General features: G+C 41.2%; 1 protein-coding gene across 1 annotated transcript in view; it reads right to left on the bottom strand.

Annotated features, from left to right (window-relative positions):
• The window catches only part of LOC126158394 (agrin-like), a 422,061-nt gene that overhangs the window by 70,838 nt on the left and 330,508 nt on the right, over window positions 1-20,715 (bottom strand). Inside the window, exon 23 of the mRNA XM_049916440.1 lies at window positions 10,472-10,553. Within this exon, the coding sequence (XP_049772397.1) occupies window positions 10,472-10,553 (82 nt within the window). The remainder of the gene's footprint in view (window positions 1-10,471; window positions 10,554-20,715) is intronic.

Genomic DNA, 20,715 nt, shown 5'->3' with positions numbered 1-20,715 from the left:
TCTTTTATCTTTCTTATGTACAGGAGTATCCTGTACTTTTTTCCCAGTGACTTGGAACTATGTCCTGGGTGAGATTCATGATAAATACAAGGTAAATAAGGGACCACTGCTGTAGAGTATTCTTCATAATGCCTGAATTGGGATCCCATCCGGACCTGGCAACTTATTTATTTTCAACTCTTTCAGTTGCTTCTCTATTCCAAGAATGTCTATTATTATGCCCTCCACATGCGAGTCTGTGTGATGTTCAGATGACAGTGTATTTGTATAATCCTCCTTGTGAATAGTTTCTTAAACATGAAATTTAAAACTGTAGCTTTCGTTTTGCTATCTTTGATTGCCACACCAGACTGGTCAATGAGTGAGTGGATTGAAGCCTTCAATCTGCTTAGCAATTTTAAATATGACCAGAGTTTTCTGAGGTGATGCATGATGGTGGTAGTTCTTGTATGTTTTTATAAGAATATTTTTATGGACGCATGAATCTTTACTAACTTTCGCTTGCCGTAATTTGTGCACTCTCTTTTGAACTGAGAATGCAACAGTCTTTGCTTCCTCAGTGTTTTTCAGATTTTGTTATTAATCATGGTGGTTACTTTCCTTTCTTAGTCCACTTACTCGGCACATACCTCTCTGGAGTGTGATTTACAATCTTTTTAGCTTTGCCCATAATTCCTCTGCTTCCATCATACTGGAACTAAATGATGTCCATTCACTGTCTAAATAGGATGCTAGCAACTGCTTATCTTCTCTTTCTAGAAAAAATACTCACCTATCCTTCTTGACTGGGTTATTAACTTTTGTACTCATTATCACTATGTTGACATATACCTTCTTATATCTACAAGCTCAAAATATTTCCATATCATGTGTCGCACTGGCTGCTCAAAACAGCTTTTGGAAAACATATTCAAAAGCACTTCACAAGACTTTCTGTAGTCCCTGCAGTGAATCCATAGATTTCCCAGTCTAAACTTGCTAGGTTAAATTCACCTCAAATTAATATTGCATGCTCTGAGTATTTCCGCCTTACCGAGCATATACATTTCTTGAATGAATCCAAAAAGCATTGTGGTGGAATCGGGTGGCTGGTAAAAACATCCAACAATTAACTTGATTTCAACTAGATCTGCCCAAACCCAGATAATGCAATGGTCGTCCGCAGCGTTCCCACTTCCCGTGCTCGGGTTCGATTCCCGACGGGGTCAGGGATTTTCTCTGCCTCGTGATGACGGGGTGTTGTGTGCTGTCCTTAGGTTAGTTAGGTTTAAGTAGTTCTAAGTTCTAGGGGACTGATGACCATAGATGTTAAGTACCATAGTGCTCAGAGCCATTTGGACCATTTTTTGTAATGGTCACATTTGAAGCTGACTTCATTAGAGACAATATTTTTGTCAGCTGCAATGAACACTCCACATCCTATGGTGTCTAATCTGTCTTCCCATTATGTGTTCCACAACTCACTAAATATTTCAGAGCTTTCTTTTTTGGGTTTCAACCAGCTCTTGGTCCCCAGAATAATTTGAGTGTGGCAGATTCCTTGGAGGGCAACATTCCAAAGGCAGACTTCCCTAAGTTTCACAAGTTTGTATGAATGTGCAGTGCATTTGGGGTGGGTGGTAAGGGGGGTGGGGGAAATAGGTAGAACTTCAGAAGCATTAACACCACCATCCTAACATTTCCCTGTTTTTTATTAATACAGCCTCAAAATATTTTGGACTCACAGGATACAAGGCTTTGAAGGATTAGGTTAGTGAGGGCTATGGACTTTCAAAATCTGACCACATATAGAGGTCATTAGTGGAAGTACAAGTTGCAAATGAGGTGGGTAATGTGATGGTCAGATCATTTGGGGAGATTTCAAGAGCTAGGCAACAATGCAGAAACAGTATTTGGGACAGGGTTGTGGCTATTCAGGAGATGTAAACTTTTTTTTTCAATTTAGCAGTTTTCCTGCTAATTTTTATTTGTTAAATTTAGTCTGTAGTGTAGAGTTCATTGTCAAGATAATGTCCAGATTTAGTTTCTAGCAGCTACAAGGGTGGTTTGATAAACCTGGTAAATTTCCATGAATGATGAAACATTTTTGTTGTGCCTTCATGGTTGGTAAGTTTAACTGTTACAAGGAAATTTATAAAGAATTTCAACAATGTACAGTACACAGTTTATTACTGAGAGACAACTGAATTGGTCAGTGTGCCAACTGCTATTGAAAATCGAAAAAACGTGAGTTTTGTGCTGTTATTAAGCTTTTTCATTTGAAGTGTTGGACTGATGCACAAATCAAAACAGAACTGAAAGTTCATGCAGGCTCTGAACAATCACTGAAGATGATTTACTTCTAGATTAATGAATTAAAAAGTGGTCATACAAGCACTGAAGGTGAAGTGTACTCTGGCTGTCCAGTTGATGTCACCACAAAGGAAACCATTCACAAAATTCATGATATGGTAATGCAACACTGCTGAGACTGTAGGCATGTCAACTGAGCAAGTGCATAATATTCTCTGTATTTAATCACGATCTACAAGACTTTTTGCAGCAATTTATTCCTACTAAGGAAACCAGGATCCATTATTAAACACAAAAGTCAAAATAGAAGTCAAAACAATGGACAAAGGCTGGTGAAAGTGCACTGAGGAAGGTACAGATGATTTTCTCAGATGATAATGTGACGGCAACTGTCTTTTGGGACTCCCAATGAATAATCCTCATACATTACTTTAAAAAAAGGCAGAACCATAACTGTACCCTATTATACTTCATTGTTGGATCATTTTAAACTTGCCTTGGCTGAAAAAAGACCAAGGCTGGCATATAAAAAAGTGCTCTTTCACTAGAATATGTGCCATTCCGCATATTGGCAATAACAATGGTGTAAATGCACAAATTTGGCTTTGAATTGGTTCCTAATCCACCAGACTTAGCCCAAAGTGACTTCTTCTTTTTCCCTAACTTGAAACTTAGCCTTGCTGGGAAGAAATTTTCATCAAATGAGGAAGTGATATTTTCAGTCAACTAGTATTTTGCAGAGTTTGATGAAACATTTTTTTTTTTTTCCATTGGGTTGAAAAAGCTGGACGATTGCTGGACTAGGTGTAATATCCCTCTAAGGAGACTACCTCGAGAAGTAAAGTGTGCTGTTTGTGAAACAAACATTTTTTATCAAACTTATCAAACCATCCTCATACTTCTCTGTTGTTAATATATTCGACTTATTCTACTTGACTGCATGTCCTCCTTCATTATGGGAACCACTGATTGAATTAATGAAAAATGGATACACTTTAGCAAGCTTTTTTATACTATCAGCTGAAAAACTCTCACCCTGACACACAAATTTGTGGTTTGAACAATCTTGGCTCTCTTCTACAGCAAAGCAACATTGTTTATACTATTAGAGTCACACTTTACAATCCTGTTAACGTGTCAGATGATACATACTGTACCACTGTTGGTTTCCTCCTTCCATCTGTTATGGATCATGCACGGGAAGAACGACTATTGATAAACTGCCACTGACACATAAGGCTGAATCCTTCCAATTTTGGTTATCATGTTTATTTTGAGGAGCACATACTGAAGGAAGTAATGAGTTTCTTAACTGGTCTTGGAATGACAATTCTCAAAATTTTGAATGTCTGTATTTGTATCATGTACAATGTATTTCTTGTAGTGCTTACCACTGGTGTTGGTTAACCATCTCTAAGATGTTCTCAGACTGACTGAAACATTCTTATATTTTCAATAGTTATGTTAAAGCCTGAGCATATGTCTATTTTCCTACGGCACTGCCATTTTGGTTGATACATTTCTGCAGGAGCTAGGGCAATTTTTGTGTGTCCTTGTCATACCAGCTTGTTGCCTCCAGTTGAGGAGCATTTTGATTTGTCATAATTGCTGAAACACCTCCCAACCAAATGTTCTTTTCATTTTCGAAACAAGTAGGAGTCACTGGGCTGCAAGTCTTGATTATAGAGTGGGAGAGTGGGTTGTTGTTTTTGTTATTAGAGAGTGACGTTTTTGATGAGCAATGTGAGTGTGAATGTTTGTGTGGAGAAGATTTATGAACTTTCTCAGAATGTCTCCTCTCTAGTTCAGAATCTCTTGGCTGTATTTGCTTGAAATGCAGTTTGTGCACAAATAAATGTCACAACTCATGTGACTGCTGTTTGGTCTCAGGTTTTGACACCATAGTAATCAAATGCAAAAAGTTTGTGCGGAGAGCCTGTATGTTGCCATTATGCCCACACAGAAGTCTATATTTTCAGTTAATCATATGAATGACCCTTTGAGAAAGCTCACACACCAATATGCAAAGTTCAGCACACTGATTCTCTGATCTTGCATGATCTGTCCAACATTAGTGACTGTGTTGTCAGTGTTTGAAGGTTTTCATTCCATTCATCACTGTGAATGCACCAGCTATAAGTGACCTATATCACTTCTGAACATTTTTTCCATCAATTTTCGATGAATTTCAATAGATTTAATGCGTTTCACATTTAAAAAACTGAATAACTGCTCAAACTTTGTAGTTCAAGAAACTCAATTACAAACATTTGCGGAGCCAACTCTGAGCATTGTGGTGAGTTTGGAAATGTGGAAAGAAACAAACACACCAATCTGAATGACTGTTAAATGTACTATTTCACTGCAGCCTCAAGACTTCAAGAGCCTTAATAATTTTATGGCTCTATAGATGAGCATTTGTTTCAGTGATAATCAAATTAACTGATTTTACACTCACTAACTCCTTAAATGTTGTAATTTTGTCATGACCTGAATAGTTATCAGTTCAATGGCCAAATAATCATATGTGAATTCCCTAACTCACCGCTTCTCTGCAACCGAAAACGTCAGATATTTCTTCAAAGAGTAGAGAGTGTTTTAGAATTAATGGCTTAAATACATACAATTGAAAGTACATGATACTAGAAGCAAGAAGTCTCAGTAAACATAGATCCATAAATGAACTGTTTGCGAGATTAACTGTGACTTTGTGGTTTGCAAGATAACTGAGACTTTGTGGTTACTGACTTAATTCTGTGTAAATGTCATCTCAGTTAGGAAAAGGTAATAATACTGCACAAAATTAAGAAATGTTATTAGATATACTATGGTAGAAGCGCACATGTTCTGAATGGACATGACAACAGTTACATGACTGTACTCATAGATAAAAGGACCTTTAAGGTTGCCCCAAACACAGACATCCATGGGAATCAGATCAGGTGATCTTGGAGACTGTGGTACAGGTTCTTCTTGCCCTATCCATCTTTTGCCATATTGCTGTGTTAGATGTCATCTCATCATAGCAGCAAAATGTGCCAGAGCTCCGTCATGCATGTACCACATCCTCCGGTGTTGCTCTAAGCAATCCTGCCAGATGATGCCACAGTAACTGAAGGTAACTCCCTCTGAATTTGTTTGTATCACATACAGACCACTAAGATCATCACCTAGTACCCCTAACCACATATTCAGTGGAAACTCATGCACAGGATGTGGGTTGGAGCCTTAGTGTGCTTAAAATAGTTACAACTTCTGACAGTTCAGTACAGAGCAAGTGGACGGAAGCATAGTTGCCAGCATGGGCTGAGTGCATCAGCAGGAGATGATAATGTCAGACTTACTTGGCTCAGAACCTGGCAGGCTCACTTGACTGCATGAACAGCAAGCCACACAAGCTGGCTGATCTGTGATCTTTCTCAAATGATATTAAAGAAATTATTCAGTAGTAATCTCTGCTTCTCACACATCTTATGGATTAAGTTGTCAGCTTCATGATGAACTGTGTACCATATCACTAATGGTCATAGTAATTGTTGTTTTTTGATGGTAGATAAACTACTGCAAGAAATTCTTAAAGTTTTCAGTGAAAAATAATGATCACTATGAATTTGCTTTTGGTGCTGTGTATGAATGTAGATAACATACTGAATTATTCTTTTAATTTAGAAGGGTATTGCAATTTGTCTCCAGTCTTGCTAGCGTGGAATGTACGTCATGAGCTCAGTCACAAGTGCATGCACCATTGAAAACGCCAGAATGAAATATTCATAGATCTATCACATCTCACAAATGGTTTGAGAAATCAAAAAAAGACTTTGGCAAATGACAGCACGCAAAGAGGAGAGTATTTTGCCATATGATTAATATGAGGAACTGTGGGCCAAAGTGTGGGGCCAAAGTATGCCGCTGGTGGTCACAGAAGGCGCCATAACAGCTGTACAATATATGTGAATGCCATCCTCCGACCGATAGTGCAACCATATCAGTAGCATATTGGCGAGGCACTCGTCTTCATAGATGACAATTCGTGCCTCCATTGTGCACACCTTGTGAATGACTTCCTTCAGAATAACAACCTCAACTAGAGTGGCCAGCATGTTCTCCAAACATGAACCCTATTGAACATGCCTGGGATAGATTTAAAGCCCGCATCTCGTGGACGTGCGGTAGCGTTCTCGCTTCCCACGCCCGGGTTCCCGGGTTCGATTCCCGGTGGGGTCAGGAATTTTCTCTGCCTCGTGATGGCTAGGTGTTGTGTGCTGTCCTTAGGTTAGTTAGGTTTAAGTAGTTCTAAGTTCTAGGGGACTTATGACCACAGCAGTTGAGTCCCATAGTGCTCAGAGCCATTTGAACTATTTTGATAGATTTAAAAGGGCTGTTTATGGATGACGTGACCCACCAACAACTCTGAGTGATCTATGCCGAATCGCAGTTGAGGAGTGGGACAATCTGGACCAACAGTGCCTTGATGAACTTGTGGACAGTATGCCATGACAAATACAGGCATGCATCAATGCAAGAGGACATGCTACTGAGTATTAGAGGTACCAGTGTGTACAGCAATCTGGACCACCACCTCTGAAGGTCTCGCTGTATAGTGGTCCAATATGCAATGTGCGATTTTAATGAGCAATAAAAAGGACAGAAATGATGTTTATGTTGATCTCTCTTCCAATTTTCTGTACAGGTTCCAGAACTCTCGGAACCGAGGTGATGGAAAACTTTTTTTTTGATTTGTGTATAATGTTCCATGTTACCATCAGCACTCATACAACACAGTTCATGCTCCGCAAACAACTGACATGAGTAGAATTCTGACTGTGTGCTGCACAGCTGTATCCATTCTGTTTACAAGTACACATCTCAAAAATGTAAACAAAGACTGCACCATGGACTAGCGTTCCCTGTTTACACAGAATCACATCAATAGTGGCTGTTAGACATAAAGTTGCAATTATCTCTCAAACAGCCCATTTGCAGACCTATGTTTCTTGAGACTTTTTTGCTTCTAGTATTGTGTACTTTTAACTATATTCTTGTATGCCATTAATTATGATGCCCCCTGTGTAGCTTGTTTCTGTACAATGATGTTAAACCTTCATATTTATTTTTGACCACTGTACATGGCTTCTTTCTATTCATGATTCATTAAACTTCACACTCTGTTTCCTTAGACCAGTCATATCACACTAAATTCTGAATATGTAGCTAAGAAAAAGTGCAAATTTCAGATGTGCCTTGAGAACCTATGCAGGGTGACAATTATTGAACTAAAAAAAAAAAAAAAAAAAAAAAAAAAAATCAGTCACAAACTATGGCATGCACACATTTTATTCAACACATGACTCTTCAAGCTTTTCCAGTGGATATATTGTAAATAGTCTTCATGGGTTTGCTACCAGAAAACATTGTGCAAGTTCCGCAATTTCCTCGGAGCAACTGTCAGACATCTTTAGGTGGTTCAACCCTGCTGGTGGCTAGGTACAACTGACGGTATCTGCACATCAACACACCATTTCAAGAACATGCACACGAAGAACGTGCAGGCACAGAAATCATGCATGCGCAATGATTTGCAGATAGATGGTGCTATATTCAAACGCCCTCTGGTGAAAATCGCAGAGTGGCTCTCCTGCGTGTGTGCTGTATGCTGCATTAACTAACAACGCAGCCAGGCATTACTCACTAAAGACCATACTAAACCAATGTTATGATGGTTCTGTTATCGAAAAATCTTAATTTTCGTGTCGTGATTTTATAGCAGCCAATGCAGGGCTCCAGGCTGTGCTCAGTTGAAATCCCGCACCCCTGTTCATGAGATTATCAGCTGTACGAATATTTATTGCTTCCTTAAAGACACAATCACAGAAAGATGATGCCAGGGATAAAATGGTTATTCTGAGAGACAGATATATAATGCATTCAGGTCCAAGCGAGTTCAATCTGTGGAGCAGAATGAAGATATGACGATATCCACTACTTTGGCCTTTTTGCCATATTTTGATGCCATGTCATCAAGAATTGGAACAGTCCTCGAAAGATATGGCTTTAAGTGTGTTTTTCAACCATCTGCAAACCTGAGAAACCTGTTGGGTTTGGTTAAGAATGACCTTGGCCTGAGGAAATGTGGCGTGTACAAGATTCCTTGTCAATGTAGGGTGGCATATATAGGCCAGACATGTCGCACTGTGCAAGAACGCTGCGATGAACATCAGCGTTATTCACGCCTTTGTCAACCAGAAAAGTCGGCAATTGTGGAAAACTGAATACAGGACATCACATGAGTTATGAAAAGACGGAAGTTTTATTCCTGGCATCATCTTTTTGGGATTGCATCTTTAAGGAAGAAATACATATCCGTACAGCTGATAATCTCATCAACAGGGATGCGAGATTTCAACTGAGCACAGCCTGGAACCCTTCATCAGCCTGGAACAGTGCATTGGCTGCTCATAAATCATGATGCAAAAATCAAGATTTTTTTGATAATAGAACCATCATAACATTTGTCTAGTGTGGTCTATAGTGAGTAATGGCTGGCCACATTGTTAGTTAACACAGCATACAGCGCACGAGCAGGAGAGCCGCTCTGCGATTTTCGGCAGAGGGCATTTGTGTATGGCACTACCTATCTGCAAATCATTGCACATTCATGATTTCCACGCCTGTGTAGTCATTGCACACATGTTCTAGAAATGGGGCATTGATGTGCAGATACCGTCAGTCATAACTAGCCACCAGCAAAGTTGAACCACCTGATGATGTTGGACAGTTTCTCCGAGGAAATATTGTGGAATTTGCACAATGTGATGTGGTGGCAAGCCCATGAAGACTATGTACATCACTACAGGTATTTGGATTTAGGTTATGACATGTTTGATATGCTTGCCATTATTGGTGATGATGTGGAGCAGACGAATAGCGAAATTTTGCATGACCTGCTGAAGTGTCGGAGCATTGATGCTGTTGATGATCTCCTAAATGGCTGTCTCCAGCTCAGCAATGGTTTTGGGGTTATTGCTGTACACCACCTTGTCTTTAATATAGCCCACCAAAAAGTAGTTGCATGTGTTCAGATCCGGAGAATATGGTGGCCAATCAAGGCCCGGGTCAGTGGCCTCTGGGTAACCCAGAGCCAGAATGCAATCCTAAAAGTGCTCCTCCAGGACATCAAACACTCTCCTGCTTCAATGGGGTTGAGCTCTGTCTTGCATGAACCACATCTTGTCGAAATCAGGGTCACTTTCGATAATGGGGATGAAATCATCTTCCAAAACCTTTACGTACCTTTCAGTAGTCACCTTACTATCAAGGAATATCGCATCGATTATTCTGTGACTGGACGTTGCACACCACACAGTCATCTGTTGACAGTGAAGAGACTTCTTGCTTGTAAAATGAAGATTCTCGGTCCCCCAAATGCGCCAATTTGGCTTACTGATGAATCCATCCAAATGAAAGTGGGCTTTGTCACTAAACCAAATCATACTCACATCAACGTCCTGTTTGTCAGTTCTGTGGGCAACAGTGCTGGGCAAACAAACACAACTGCTGTTTCATGGCCCTGGGGCTTAATGTCTGATGGGCTTGAATTTTGTATGGGAAGAGATGCAGGTCTTCAACAAAAATTTGTCACACTGTCTTCTGGTAGACTCCCACCTGTTGCGCAGCTAGTCTGATCGATTTCCTGTGGCAGGTTTGAAACACAGCATATGTTTGCTCAATGTTTTCTGGAATTTTCACCCTTTTTGGACAACCAACATTGCCAACACTGTCATCATGAACACTATCCGTTCTTGACTGTGAGCACACTTCGACTGGTTGACATCAGCTTGACCTCCATCGCAAACTTCCTTTGAGCCACAGTTGGGCTGTGGTTGCTTGCATAGTAGGCCTTCACAAGCACTATATGCTCATGCACACTGTACCATGATATCTTTACAAGCAAATGGCCGACAACAATAAGGCACATGCACAAGCGCATACTAATCTCCATCATGCACCACAGCCAACCGTGCAGTCTGAACATCGTAATGGAAACCATTCAGAAGTTTTGATGATTTTATTTCATACAGTTCAACAATTGTCACCCTTTACTTTTATTACTTCTCAAAGAGCCACAATTACTTTATAATTTCACCACACACATAACCTTATTTCAGATGTTGTTACATACCTTTCCTCAGTTTCAATTTGTAGATGATAAAATGTACTGCCACTTAGTAGAATAGGTGTGTCAAAGGTAATGTCATCAGAATCTGGAAACAAAGAATGTTATATGTTATAAGACATTGGTATGTTGATCAAAGTCTACAGAATAAAAGTAAAATTATTAGAAAATGTCATTTCTGTACATTTTTACATGGAAACCTGATTCCATATTATAATACAGAATGAAATTGTACCAGTGGAACCTTCACTGTTGTGAGTAGATGCATGATTTATCTTCTAAATGGTACAATGAATCTCAAAACTTGCTTGGATACAACTTCAGATTAATCATTACATTGACTAAAAATTCAGAAAACAAGTGATGTTAAAATTAATAATGACCTGCACTAGTCTATTCACTGGAAACTCAATCAGACATCAACCTAGTAGTGTGAAGCATCCCATTCTGCCCTAATGACAGTGGTAATGCCTCATGGCAGGGACACCATCGGAATGGGGTGCTGTCTTGACCCACAGGTACTAAACCACCATGTAGTTTAGAGATGGGCACAAGGCTTGCACATCTTGCTCAGTGGCCTCCTAGAAACAGCCAGTAGGACAGAGTGCATGTGACCTGGTGGCCTCACAAACATCCTCATGTCCATGGAGCATTACTTAATCAATATATAATTCATTATTTGGGAATTATAGGAAGATTCATCATCTTGCCGAAGTTACAGGTTACCTGCAAATGCTGCAGGAAAGCAAACAGATGTATATGATTGGTCAGTAATTACCTGTCTCATTTGGTTCTGATAAATGATGACAGATCCCAGAGAATACATCACTTATTTCTTTACATTGATTCTAGACAAATTTTTTCTATGATTATAGTGTTCAATGGCAGTGGTCTTGCACTCATACAAATTTCTGTGCCCCATAATGAACAATGGTCCATAAGTTGGGCAACATCTTGAATACCTTGCAGCAAGAATTTTTGTTTGTTGTTCTTGGCTATTTAGTCTGATAGCTCTGAGTATCTTTAAATTGATGTTCTCACATTAGAACCATGCAGCAGTGCCACTTAAAAAGCCCAACACCTTGCAGATGTAATGTTCCAAGAGATGGGCAGTCATGATCTACTTGTGATAAAATGCACTTTTACATGGCCGTCCCACAGGAAAGGTGACTGATTTTATTTTTGCATTACTGTTAATGCCATCTGTGAATGGAAGCATGAATTAACTACTGCAATATTGAGACTACTTTCCATTTTAAATTTAAGAGCACTGGCATCATGGACTGCTTGTAATAACTGAACTTAACAGTATGTCCTGAACTACAGTCATCATACGAGCAATGGAGCAACATGAAAACAAATCCATGGCAAGAATATGGGCCATGACATCCTATCCTCATTCTTTTACAACCTCAACACCTTCTCTCTTATCCACTTCTCCCATACAACCTGACCACCCTGGGACGGTATATCTGCAGTGGCAAGAACTCCCTTGCCCAGTATGCTGGAGGCCACAAAAAGACCTTCAGAGACAACCACTACCCCCAGACCTAATCTGAAAATTTCCTGTGTCATATCCCCGCACATTCCCAATCCTCCTACCACCCAGCAAGAATCAGTGCCACCCCGTACTGGAAAAGCTGCACACCATCCTTCATCAGGGCCATGGTTATCTATGATCATGCCCTTAAATTACAGATATCCTACCAAATATACTTCTCATAGCTCCTGAAGTGGTTTTCCATTGCCCACACAACCTCCATGACATCCCTATGCCACTCCAAATCCAAACCCCTCGGCACAGGGATCATATCCCTATGTAAGACCAGGTGCAAGAGTACCACATCTACCCACCCACCACTTCCTATTCCAGTTCTGTTACAGGCTTAACCTATCCCACCAGAGGCTGGGCCACCTGTGAAAGCAGTCATGTTATATATCAGCTCTGCTGCAATCATTGCACAGCTTTTTATAAAGAAAGGAAGGAAGACTGTGTTTAATGTCCCATCACGACTGAGGTCATGAGAGACAGAACAGCTTTTTTATATTGGGACGATTACCAACTGGCTGTCCAACAGGATTAATGGCCACGGCCAAACTGTGGCCAAGAGCAAAGTGGACAATCCTTGCATAGCATGCAGCTGAACATAACATGCTCGAGTTCAATGGCTGCTTCACAACCCGGACCATCTGGATCCCTACTCCACCAACATCTTTTCTGAACGCTGCAGATGGGAATTATCCTTATTACACATTCTCCACTGCCAAAATCATCCTAGCCTCAACCTTTGCTAATCTACTGTCCCAAAACCCTCCAACCAACAGTTTCCACCCCTCCATTGTGCATGGCTCTATGCCAATGCAGCTGCTAGTCTTTTACCCTTCTCTACCCCTCTCCTTTTCCACTCCCCATCCCCCCCCCCCCCCCTCCTCCTCCTCCTACATCCTCCCAACACTGCACGTGACAGCCTTGTCTAGCCACCATCTAGTCCCTGCACACTCTGCCAGGCTACACTGACTTCTCTTTCCCCACCCATATTCTGCTCTCTCTCCCCATTCTCTGCCATACTCCAGATTGCTGCTTTTGTCAACACCACACAGTCACATTCTAGCTGGAGATATTAGTCATGTGTGAATGAGGTGTGCTTGCTTGTGTGAATGTGTGTGTTTTCTCCTTTTGGAAGAAGGCTTTGGCTAAAAGCTCAATGTGTAACAGTCAGTCCGCAGCTCGTGGTCGTGTGGTAGCATTCTCGCTTCCCGCGCCCGGGTTCAATTCCCGGCGGGGTCAGGGATTTTCTCTGCCTCGTGATGGCTGGGTGTTGTGTGATGTCCTTAGGTTAGTTAGGTTTAAGTAGTTCTAAGTTCTAGGGGACTGATGACCATAGATGTTAAGTCCCATAGTGCTCAGAGCCATTTGAACCATTTGTGACAGTCATTCCATTGTGCCTGTCTGCACCTCAACATGTCATCTTTATGGTAAGTAGCAGTCTATTCTTTTTATAATATTGTAGAACACTACACTGTTTTGAACTGGGTAAAAGTGTCACAGACACTTTTGAAATTAATCAAACTCTTCATGGTAGTGAAATAATGAGTTGTGAAGATGTTTTTAAGTGGTATGCAAAGTTTTGTAATCAGGGAGGGAGCACTGAAGATTATCCACATCCAGGAGCACAACTGAAAATTCGAGTTGAAGAAAATGCTCAAAAGTGCCTGAACTGAATATGGCAGTGAAAGGAGCATTTTGCCACAATTCCAGGTACCCAGAAGGCTATGACTATAGTACTGTAAGAAATTTCAGTGGCTCATTATCAGCATTGTTTCAAGTAATTTTTACAGTGCTTCTAGTTGTGTATTGACTCATAAGGAAACTATATTTTGAATAAAATGTCAAGTAAAATAAACAAAAACAGTATCTTGTATTTTATTTCACAGCAGTCACCTTTGTCAGACAAGACATCTTGCCTATCTGGCACCTGAGTGTTGCAGCAACAGGTATCTAACATACTGAACTATGCCACCTACCATGATGACAGGAGACCTCCCCTCCCCCGACCTTTTCTCCCTCTCTACAACACAGCAGCTATCTCCAATTCAACTGCTTATAACTGTGTATGAGTTGTTATTTTTCTACATATTTTTTTGTAGAACAAATAAGTTAATAGATGTAAATGTTTCACTAGGGGTTTTCTATTTCTCTACACTTGTTGTCTTTGGCACAAATAAAGATCCACAATAAAGCTGCAAAAATTCAACAAATGTTCTAGTAAACAATAAGCAGCCGCCTTTAATGAATTAGCAGTCTAGTTAAAGGTTGATTAACTCTCTTCAGTAAATTGTTTCCTTAGGATGGATAGGATGTGTGACTGCTGTGTACGGACGCAGGAGGAGCTGGCCACTGTTCGCGAACAGCTGAGCGTGTTGATGGCCGCGGTCAGCCGTCTTCAGGCTGCTGCCTCGGAGCGTAGCGGCAGTGGGGAGTCTGGTGCATTGCAAGGTACACCCCAGGTGTTACATGCTTCACCCACTGTCCCTGCTGTCGAGACATCTTCGCGGGTACCGGGCGCGGTTGGGCCACCCTCTCCCCAAGGGGAGTGGCGGGTTCAGCGGCGTTCGCGGCGCACGAGGCGGAAGGTCAATGTGGAGGCTGGCCGTGTGGCATCGCCCGCTCTGCCTGTGAGGGGACATGTGGCTGCTCCTTCAGCAAGGTCCGAGCAGGCACACGGGGGGAGGGGTTTATTAGTTATTGGGAGCTCCAACGTTAGGCGGGTGATGGAGCCCCTTAGGGAAATAGCGAGAAGGTCGGGGAAGAAGGCCAGTGTTCACTCTGTCTGCTTGCCGGGGGGTCTCATCCGAGATGTGGAGGAGGCCCTACCGGCGGCGATAGAGAGCACTGGGTGCACCCGACTGCAAATTGTTGCTCATGTTGGCACCAATGACTCCTGCCGTCTGGGTTCAGAGGTCATCCTCAGTTCGTACAGGCGGTTGGCGGAATTGGTGAAGGCGGAAAGCCTCGCTCGCGGGGTGGAATCAGAGCTAACTAGTATCGTTCCCAGAACCAATCGCGGTCCTCTGGTTTGGAGCCGAGTGGAAGGCTTAAACCAGAGGCTCAGACGATTCTGCGGAGATCTGGGGTGCAAATTTCTCGACCTCCGCTATCGGGTGGAGAAATGTAGGGTCCCCCTAAATAGGTCAGGCGTGCACTACACGCCGGAAGCGGCTACAAGGGTAGCGGAGTACGTGTGGAGTGCACATGGGGTTTTTTTAGGTTAGAGAATCCCCTCCCTAGGCCCGACAAGACGCCTCCTGAGACGCGGCAAGATAGGAGTAGGCAAAATGCAACAGGGAATAACAATATTAATGTGCTAATAGTAAACTGCAGGAGCGTCTATAGAAAGGTCCCAGAACTGCTCTCATTAATAAACGATCACAACGCCCATATAGTACTAGGGACAGAAAGTTGGCTGAAACCAGACGTAAACAGTAACGAAATCCTGAACTCAGATTGGAATGTATACCGCAGAGACAGGCTGAACAGTGAAGGGGGAGGCGTGTTTATAGCGGTAAGAAGTGCAATAGTATCGAAGGAAATTGACGGAGATCCGAAATGTGAAATGATTTGGGTGAAGGTCGCGGTTAAAGCAGGCTCAGACATGGTAATTGGATGTGTCTATAGGCCCCCTGGCTCAGCAGCTGTTGTGGCTGAGCACCTGAAGGATAATTTGGAAAATATTTCGAGTAGACTTCCCCACCATGTTATAGTTCTGGGTGGAGATTTTAATTTGCCGGATATAGACTGGGAGACTCAGATGTTCATAACGGGTGGCAGGGACAAAGAATCCAGTGAAATTTTTTTAAGTGCTTTATCTGAAAACTACCTTGAGCATTTAAACAGAGAACCGACTCGTGGCGATAACATATTAGATCTTCTGGTGACAAACAGACCCAAACTATTTGAGAAAGTTAACGCAGAACTGGGAATCAGTGATCATAAAGCGGTTACGGCATCGATGATTTCAGCCGTAAATAGGAATATGAAAAAGGGTAGGAAGTTTTTTCTGTTTAGAAAAAGTGACAAAAAGCAGATTTCAGAGTACCTGTTGGCTCAACACAAAAGTTTTTTCTCAAGTACTGATAGTGTTGAGGATCAGTGGACAAAGTTCAAAACCATCGTACAATATGCGTTAGATGAGTATGTGCCAAGCAAGATCGTAAGAGATGGAAAAGATCCACCGTGGTTCAACAACCGAGTTAGAAAACTGCTGCGGAAGCAAAGGGAACTTCACAGCAAACATAAACATAGCCAAAGCCTTGCAGACAAACAAAAATTACGCGAAGCGAAATGTAGTGTGAAGAGAGCTATGCGAGAGGCGTTCAATGAATTCGAAAGTAAAGTTCTATGTACTGACTTGGCAGAAAATCCTAAGAAATTTTGGTCTTATGTCAAAGCGGTAGGTGGATCAAAACAAAATGTCCAGACACTCTGTGACCAAAATGGTACTGAAACAGAGGATGACAGACTAAAGGCCGAAATACTAAATGTCTTTTTCCAAAGTTGTTTCACAGAGGAAGATTGCACTGTAGTTCCTTCTCTAGATTGTCGCACAGATGACAAAATGGTAGATATCGAAATAGACGACAGAGGGATAGAGAAACAATTAAAATCGCTCAAAAGAGGAAAGGCCTCTGGACCTGATGGGATACCAGTTCAATTTTACACAGAGTACGCGAAGGAACTTGCCCCCCTTCTTGCAGCGGTGTACCGTAGGTCTCTAGAAGAGCGTAGCGTTCCAAAGGTTTGGAAAAGGGCACAGGTCATCCCCGTTTTCAAGATGTGCAGAACTATAGACCTATATCTCTAACGTCGATCAGTTGTAGAATTTTGGAACACGTATTGTGTTCGAGTATAATGACTTTTCTGGAGACTAGAAATCTACTCTGTAGGAATCAGCATGGGTTTCGAAAAAGACGGTCATGTGAAACCCAGCTCGCGCTATTCGTCCACGAGACTCAGAGGGCCATAGACACGGGTTCACAGGTAGATGCCGTGTTTCTTGACTTCCGCAAGGCGTTCGATACAGTTCCCCACAGTCGTTTATTGAACAAAGTAAGAGCATATGGACTATCAGACCAATTGTGTGATTGGATTGAGGAGTTCCTAGATAACAGGACGCAGCATGTTATTCTCAATGGAGAGAAGTCTTCCGAAGTAAGAATAATTTCAGGTGTGCCGCAGGGGAGTGTCATAGGACCGTTGCTATTCACAATATACATAAATGACCTGGTGGATGACATCGGAAGTTCACTGAGGCTTTTTGCAGATGATGCTGTGGTGTATCGAGAGGTTGTAACAATGGAAAATTGTACTGAAATGCAGGAGGATCTGCAGCGAATTGACGCATGGTGCAGGGAATGGCAACTGAATCTCAGTGTAGACAAGTGTAATGTGCTGCGAATACACAGAAAGATAGATCCTTTATCATTTAGCTACAAAATAGCAGGTCAGCAACTGGAAGCAGTTAATACCATAAATTATCTGGGAGTACGCATTAGGAGTGATTTAAAATGGAATGATCATATAATGTTGATTGTCGCTAAAGCAGATGCCAGACTGAGATTCATTGGAAGAATCCTAAGGAAATGCAATCTGAAAACAAAGGAAGTAGGTTACAGTACGCTTGTTCGCCCACTGCTTGAATACTGCTCAGCAGTGTGGGATCCATACCAGATAGGGTTGATACAAGACATAGAGAAGATCCAACGGAGAGCAGCGCGCTTCGTTACAGGATCATTTAGTAATCGCGAAAGCGTTACGGAGATGATAGATAAACTCCAGTGGAAGACTCTGCAGGAGAGACGCTCGGTAGCTCGGTACGGGCTTTTGTCAAAGTTTCGAGAACATACCTTCACTGAAGAGTCAAGCAGTATATTGCTCCCTCCTACGTATATCTCGTGAAGAGACCATGAGGATAAAATCAGAGAGATTAGAGCCCACACAGAGGCATACCGACAATCCTTCTTTCCACGAACAATACGAGACTGGAATAGAAGGGAGAACCGATAGAGGTACTGAAGGTACCCTCCGCCACACACCGTCAGGTGGCTTGCGGAGTATGGATGTAGATGTAGATGTAGAAACAATTTCTCTAATAATATCTGGCCCGCTACAAGAAAAATTCAAGTGCTAATCTTAAATAATCATGTGGTTATTACAATATTGGTGTGAAAAATCCGTATCAGAGTATACATTTAGTTATCCTATTGAATGCAGTTGTTTTTACTTTGCACAACCTCTCAGGAGAGTGCTAAGTTTGGAGCTGCCTGGAAATGCTCAACGTGGAGCCAAGATATGCTCTTCCATTGTCTTCTAGCCTTCACTGGGGATGGTCAGTGCCAGACTTTGTTGCACTGTTTACTCATGCTATACCATTTTTACATCTAAAATGCTGTCTGCTAGACATTCCTTCACACTATCCATCACTGGGCAGTAAATTTGGTTCCGATAGATGATTTTGTTCCTCTGAAGCCACCACGCCATGAGCAATTGTGACAGCATAGAGTAGAGTTGGTTCACTTTTACTAGGTGACACAAATGAAAAAATAAACTGTTAGAAATAACAAACAGTTCTTTGCTGAAATCTCAAGACAATAACCCTGGATAACGCTCCTCAGCAATACAGGCAGTACTGACACCTGTGTGGATGCAGTAATAGACTTTTATACTTGTGTTACTGGAAAAGTTGAGGACAATAATAGTGGATTTTTCTGGATACTAGAAAATGAAAATGTCTACTCAGTACTAAATTGCTGAAAATAAGAGTGTTCTAGGCAATGTATTATACTCTAAAATCAGTCATTTTAATGATTGCTTTGATGCTCTTGAAAGGCAAAAATTAAGACATTGCACACTATGTACACTTCTCACTAAATACAAATACACTAGAAACATAAAGTAGCACATCCAAGACCAATCTAGAATAAATACTGTCTTGGCATCACAGTTGCAAATCTCAAGCTGATATGTGGTAGTCCCACTAGTTCACTCCAGTAGCTAAATGGTGCAGGAAACATCTTTGGCATAATCCATCTACATAAAACCTGTCGTGAAGCCAATGATCATTTAGAAGAAACCAAGATCCATATCTGAATTCACTTGACATATGTGAGTCTATGTCATATAATAAATACTTGGATATTTCTAGAATGAAATTTTCACTCTGCAGTGGAGTGTGCACTAATATGAAACTTCCTGGCAGATTAAAACTGTGTACTGGGCTGAGATTCAAATTTGGGACCTTTGCCTTTTGCGGGCAGGTGCTCTACCGGTGAGCTACTCAAGCATGACTCACAACAGGTCCTCACAGCTTCACTTCTGCCAGTACCTCATGTCATACTTTCCAAACTTCACAGAAGCTGTCCTGTGAAACTTGCAGAACTAGCACTCCGGGAGTGCTAGTTCTGCAGGAGAGCTTCTGCGAAGTCTAGAAGATAGGAAATAAGGTACTGTCAGAAGTGAAGCTGTGAGGATGGGCCAACAGTCGTGCTTGGGTAGCTCAATCGGTAAAGCACTTGCCCATGAATGGCAAAGGTCCTGAGTTCAAGTCTCAGTCTGGCACACAGTTCTAATCTGCCAGGAAGTTTTAATACCTGGATAATCTACTGTGTGTTTTAGGATACTACATCTCACACCCCAAAAGGGCAAAGGGATAAAAAGGTACAAGATACAGGAAATTTTAGTGTGCAATATAATGTGACAGATAGTATAATGTATCATATCCATGGCACCATTAGAAGTACACAATATGTCTCTTTAGTACCCATCATGATACACAATAGTTTCATTGCATGTATACACATTTGTGATGTCTTTTCAACTTGCACTAATATCATTGTGTAATGGAACTGGGAATAATAATGGACATCCATAATAAAATATGTTAACATAAATTTCATAATATCTACATCCATATCTACACCAACATAATGACTCTGCAGTTTACAGTTAAGTGTCTGGCAGATGATTCATTGACTCACCTTCAAGTTGTTTCTCTACTGTTCCAGTCTCAAACAGAGCATAGGAAAAATTAGCACTTCAATCATTCTGTCCAAGCTCTGATTTATATTATGTAACTACAATTATCATTTCTCTCTATGCAGGCGGGTGCTAACAAAATATTTTTGCATTCAGATGAGAATGTTAGTGATTGAATTTATATGAAAAGATCCTGCCACAGCAAAAAATGCCTTTGTTTTAATGACTGCCACATCAAGTTGCATATCATATCCATGGTGCTTTCTCCCATATTTTGCATTAATACAATATGAGCTCCCCTTCTTTAAATTTCTACGATGTCTTCTGTCAGTGCCATCTAATGCGGATCCCACACCACACAACAATATTTCAGTAAAAGGCAGCCAACATAGTGTCAACAGCATCTTCAGTTGCATTTTCTAAGTGTTCTGCCAATAAATCACAGTCTTTGGTTTGCTTTCCCCACAACATTATCTATATGATTGTTCCAATTTAAGTTATTCACAATTGCACTCCCTATATGTAATGTTGAATTTGCAGCCTCTAGATATGTGTGATTTATCGTACAACCAAAATTTTGCAGATTTTTTTAGTGGTCATGTGAATGACTTCACACTTTTCATTACTTAAAGCCAATTGCCACTTTTTGCACCATACAGATATCTTGTCTAAATTATTTTGTAATTTGTTTTTATAACCTGATTTTATAAGAGCATAA

Source organism: Schistocerca cancellata, chromosome 2 (genome assembly GCF_023864275.1).
Source record: "Schistocerca cancellata isolate TAMUIC-IGC-003103 chromosome 2, iqSchCanc2.1, whole genome shotgun sequence".
NCBI lineage: Eukaryota > Metazoa > Arthropoda > Insecta > Orthoptera > Acrididae > Schistocerca > Schistocerca cancellata.
Note: the sequence above shows the minus strand (reverse complement) of the source record. Positions and strands in the feature narration are given on the sequence as shown.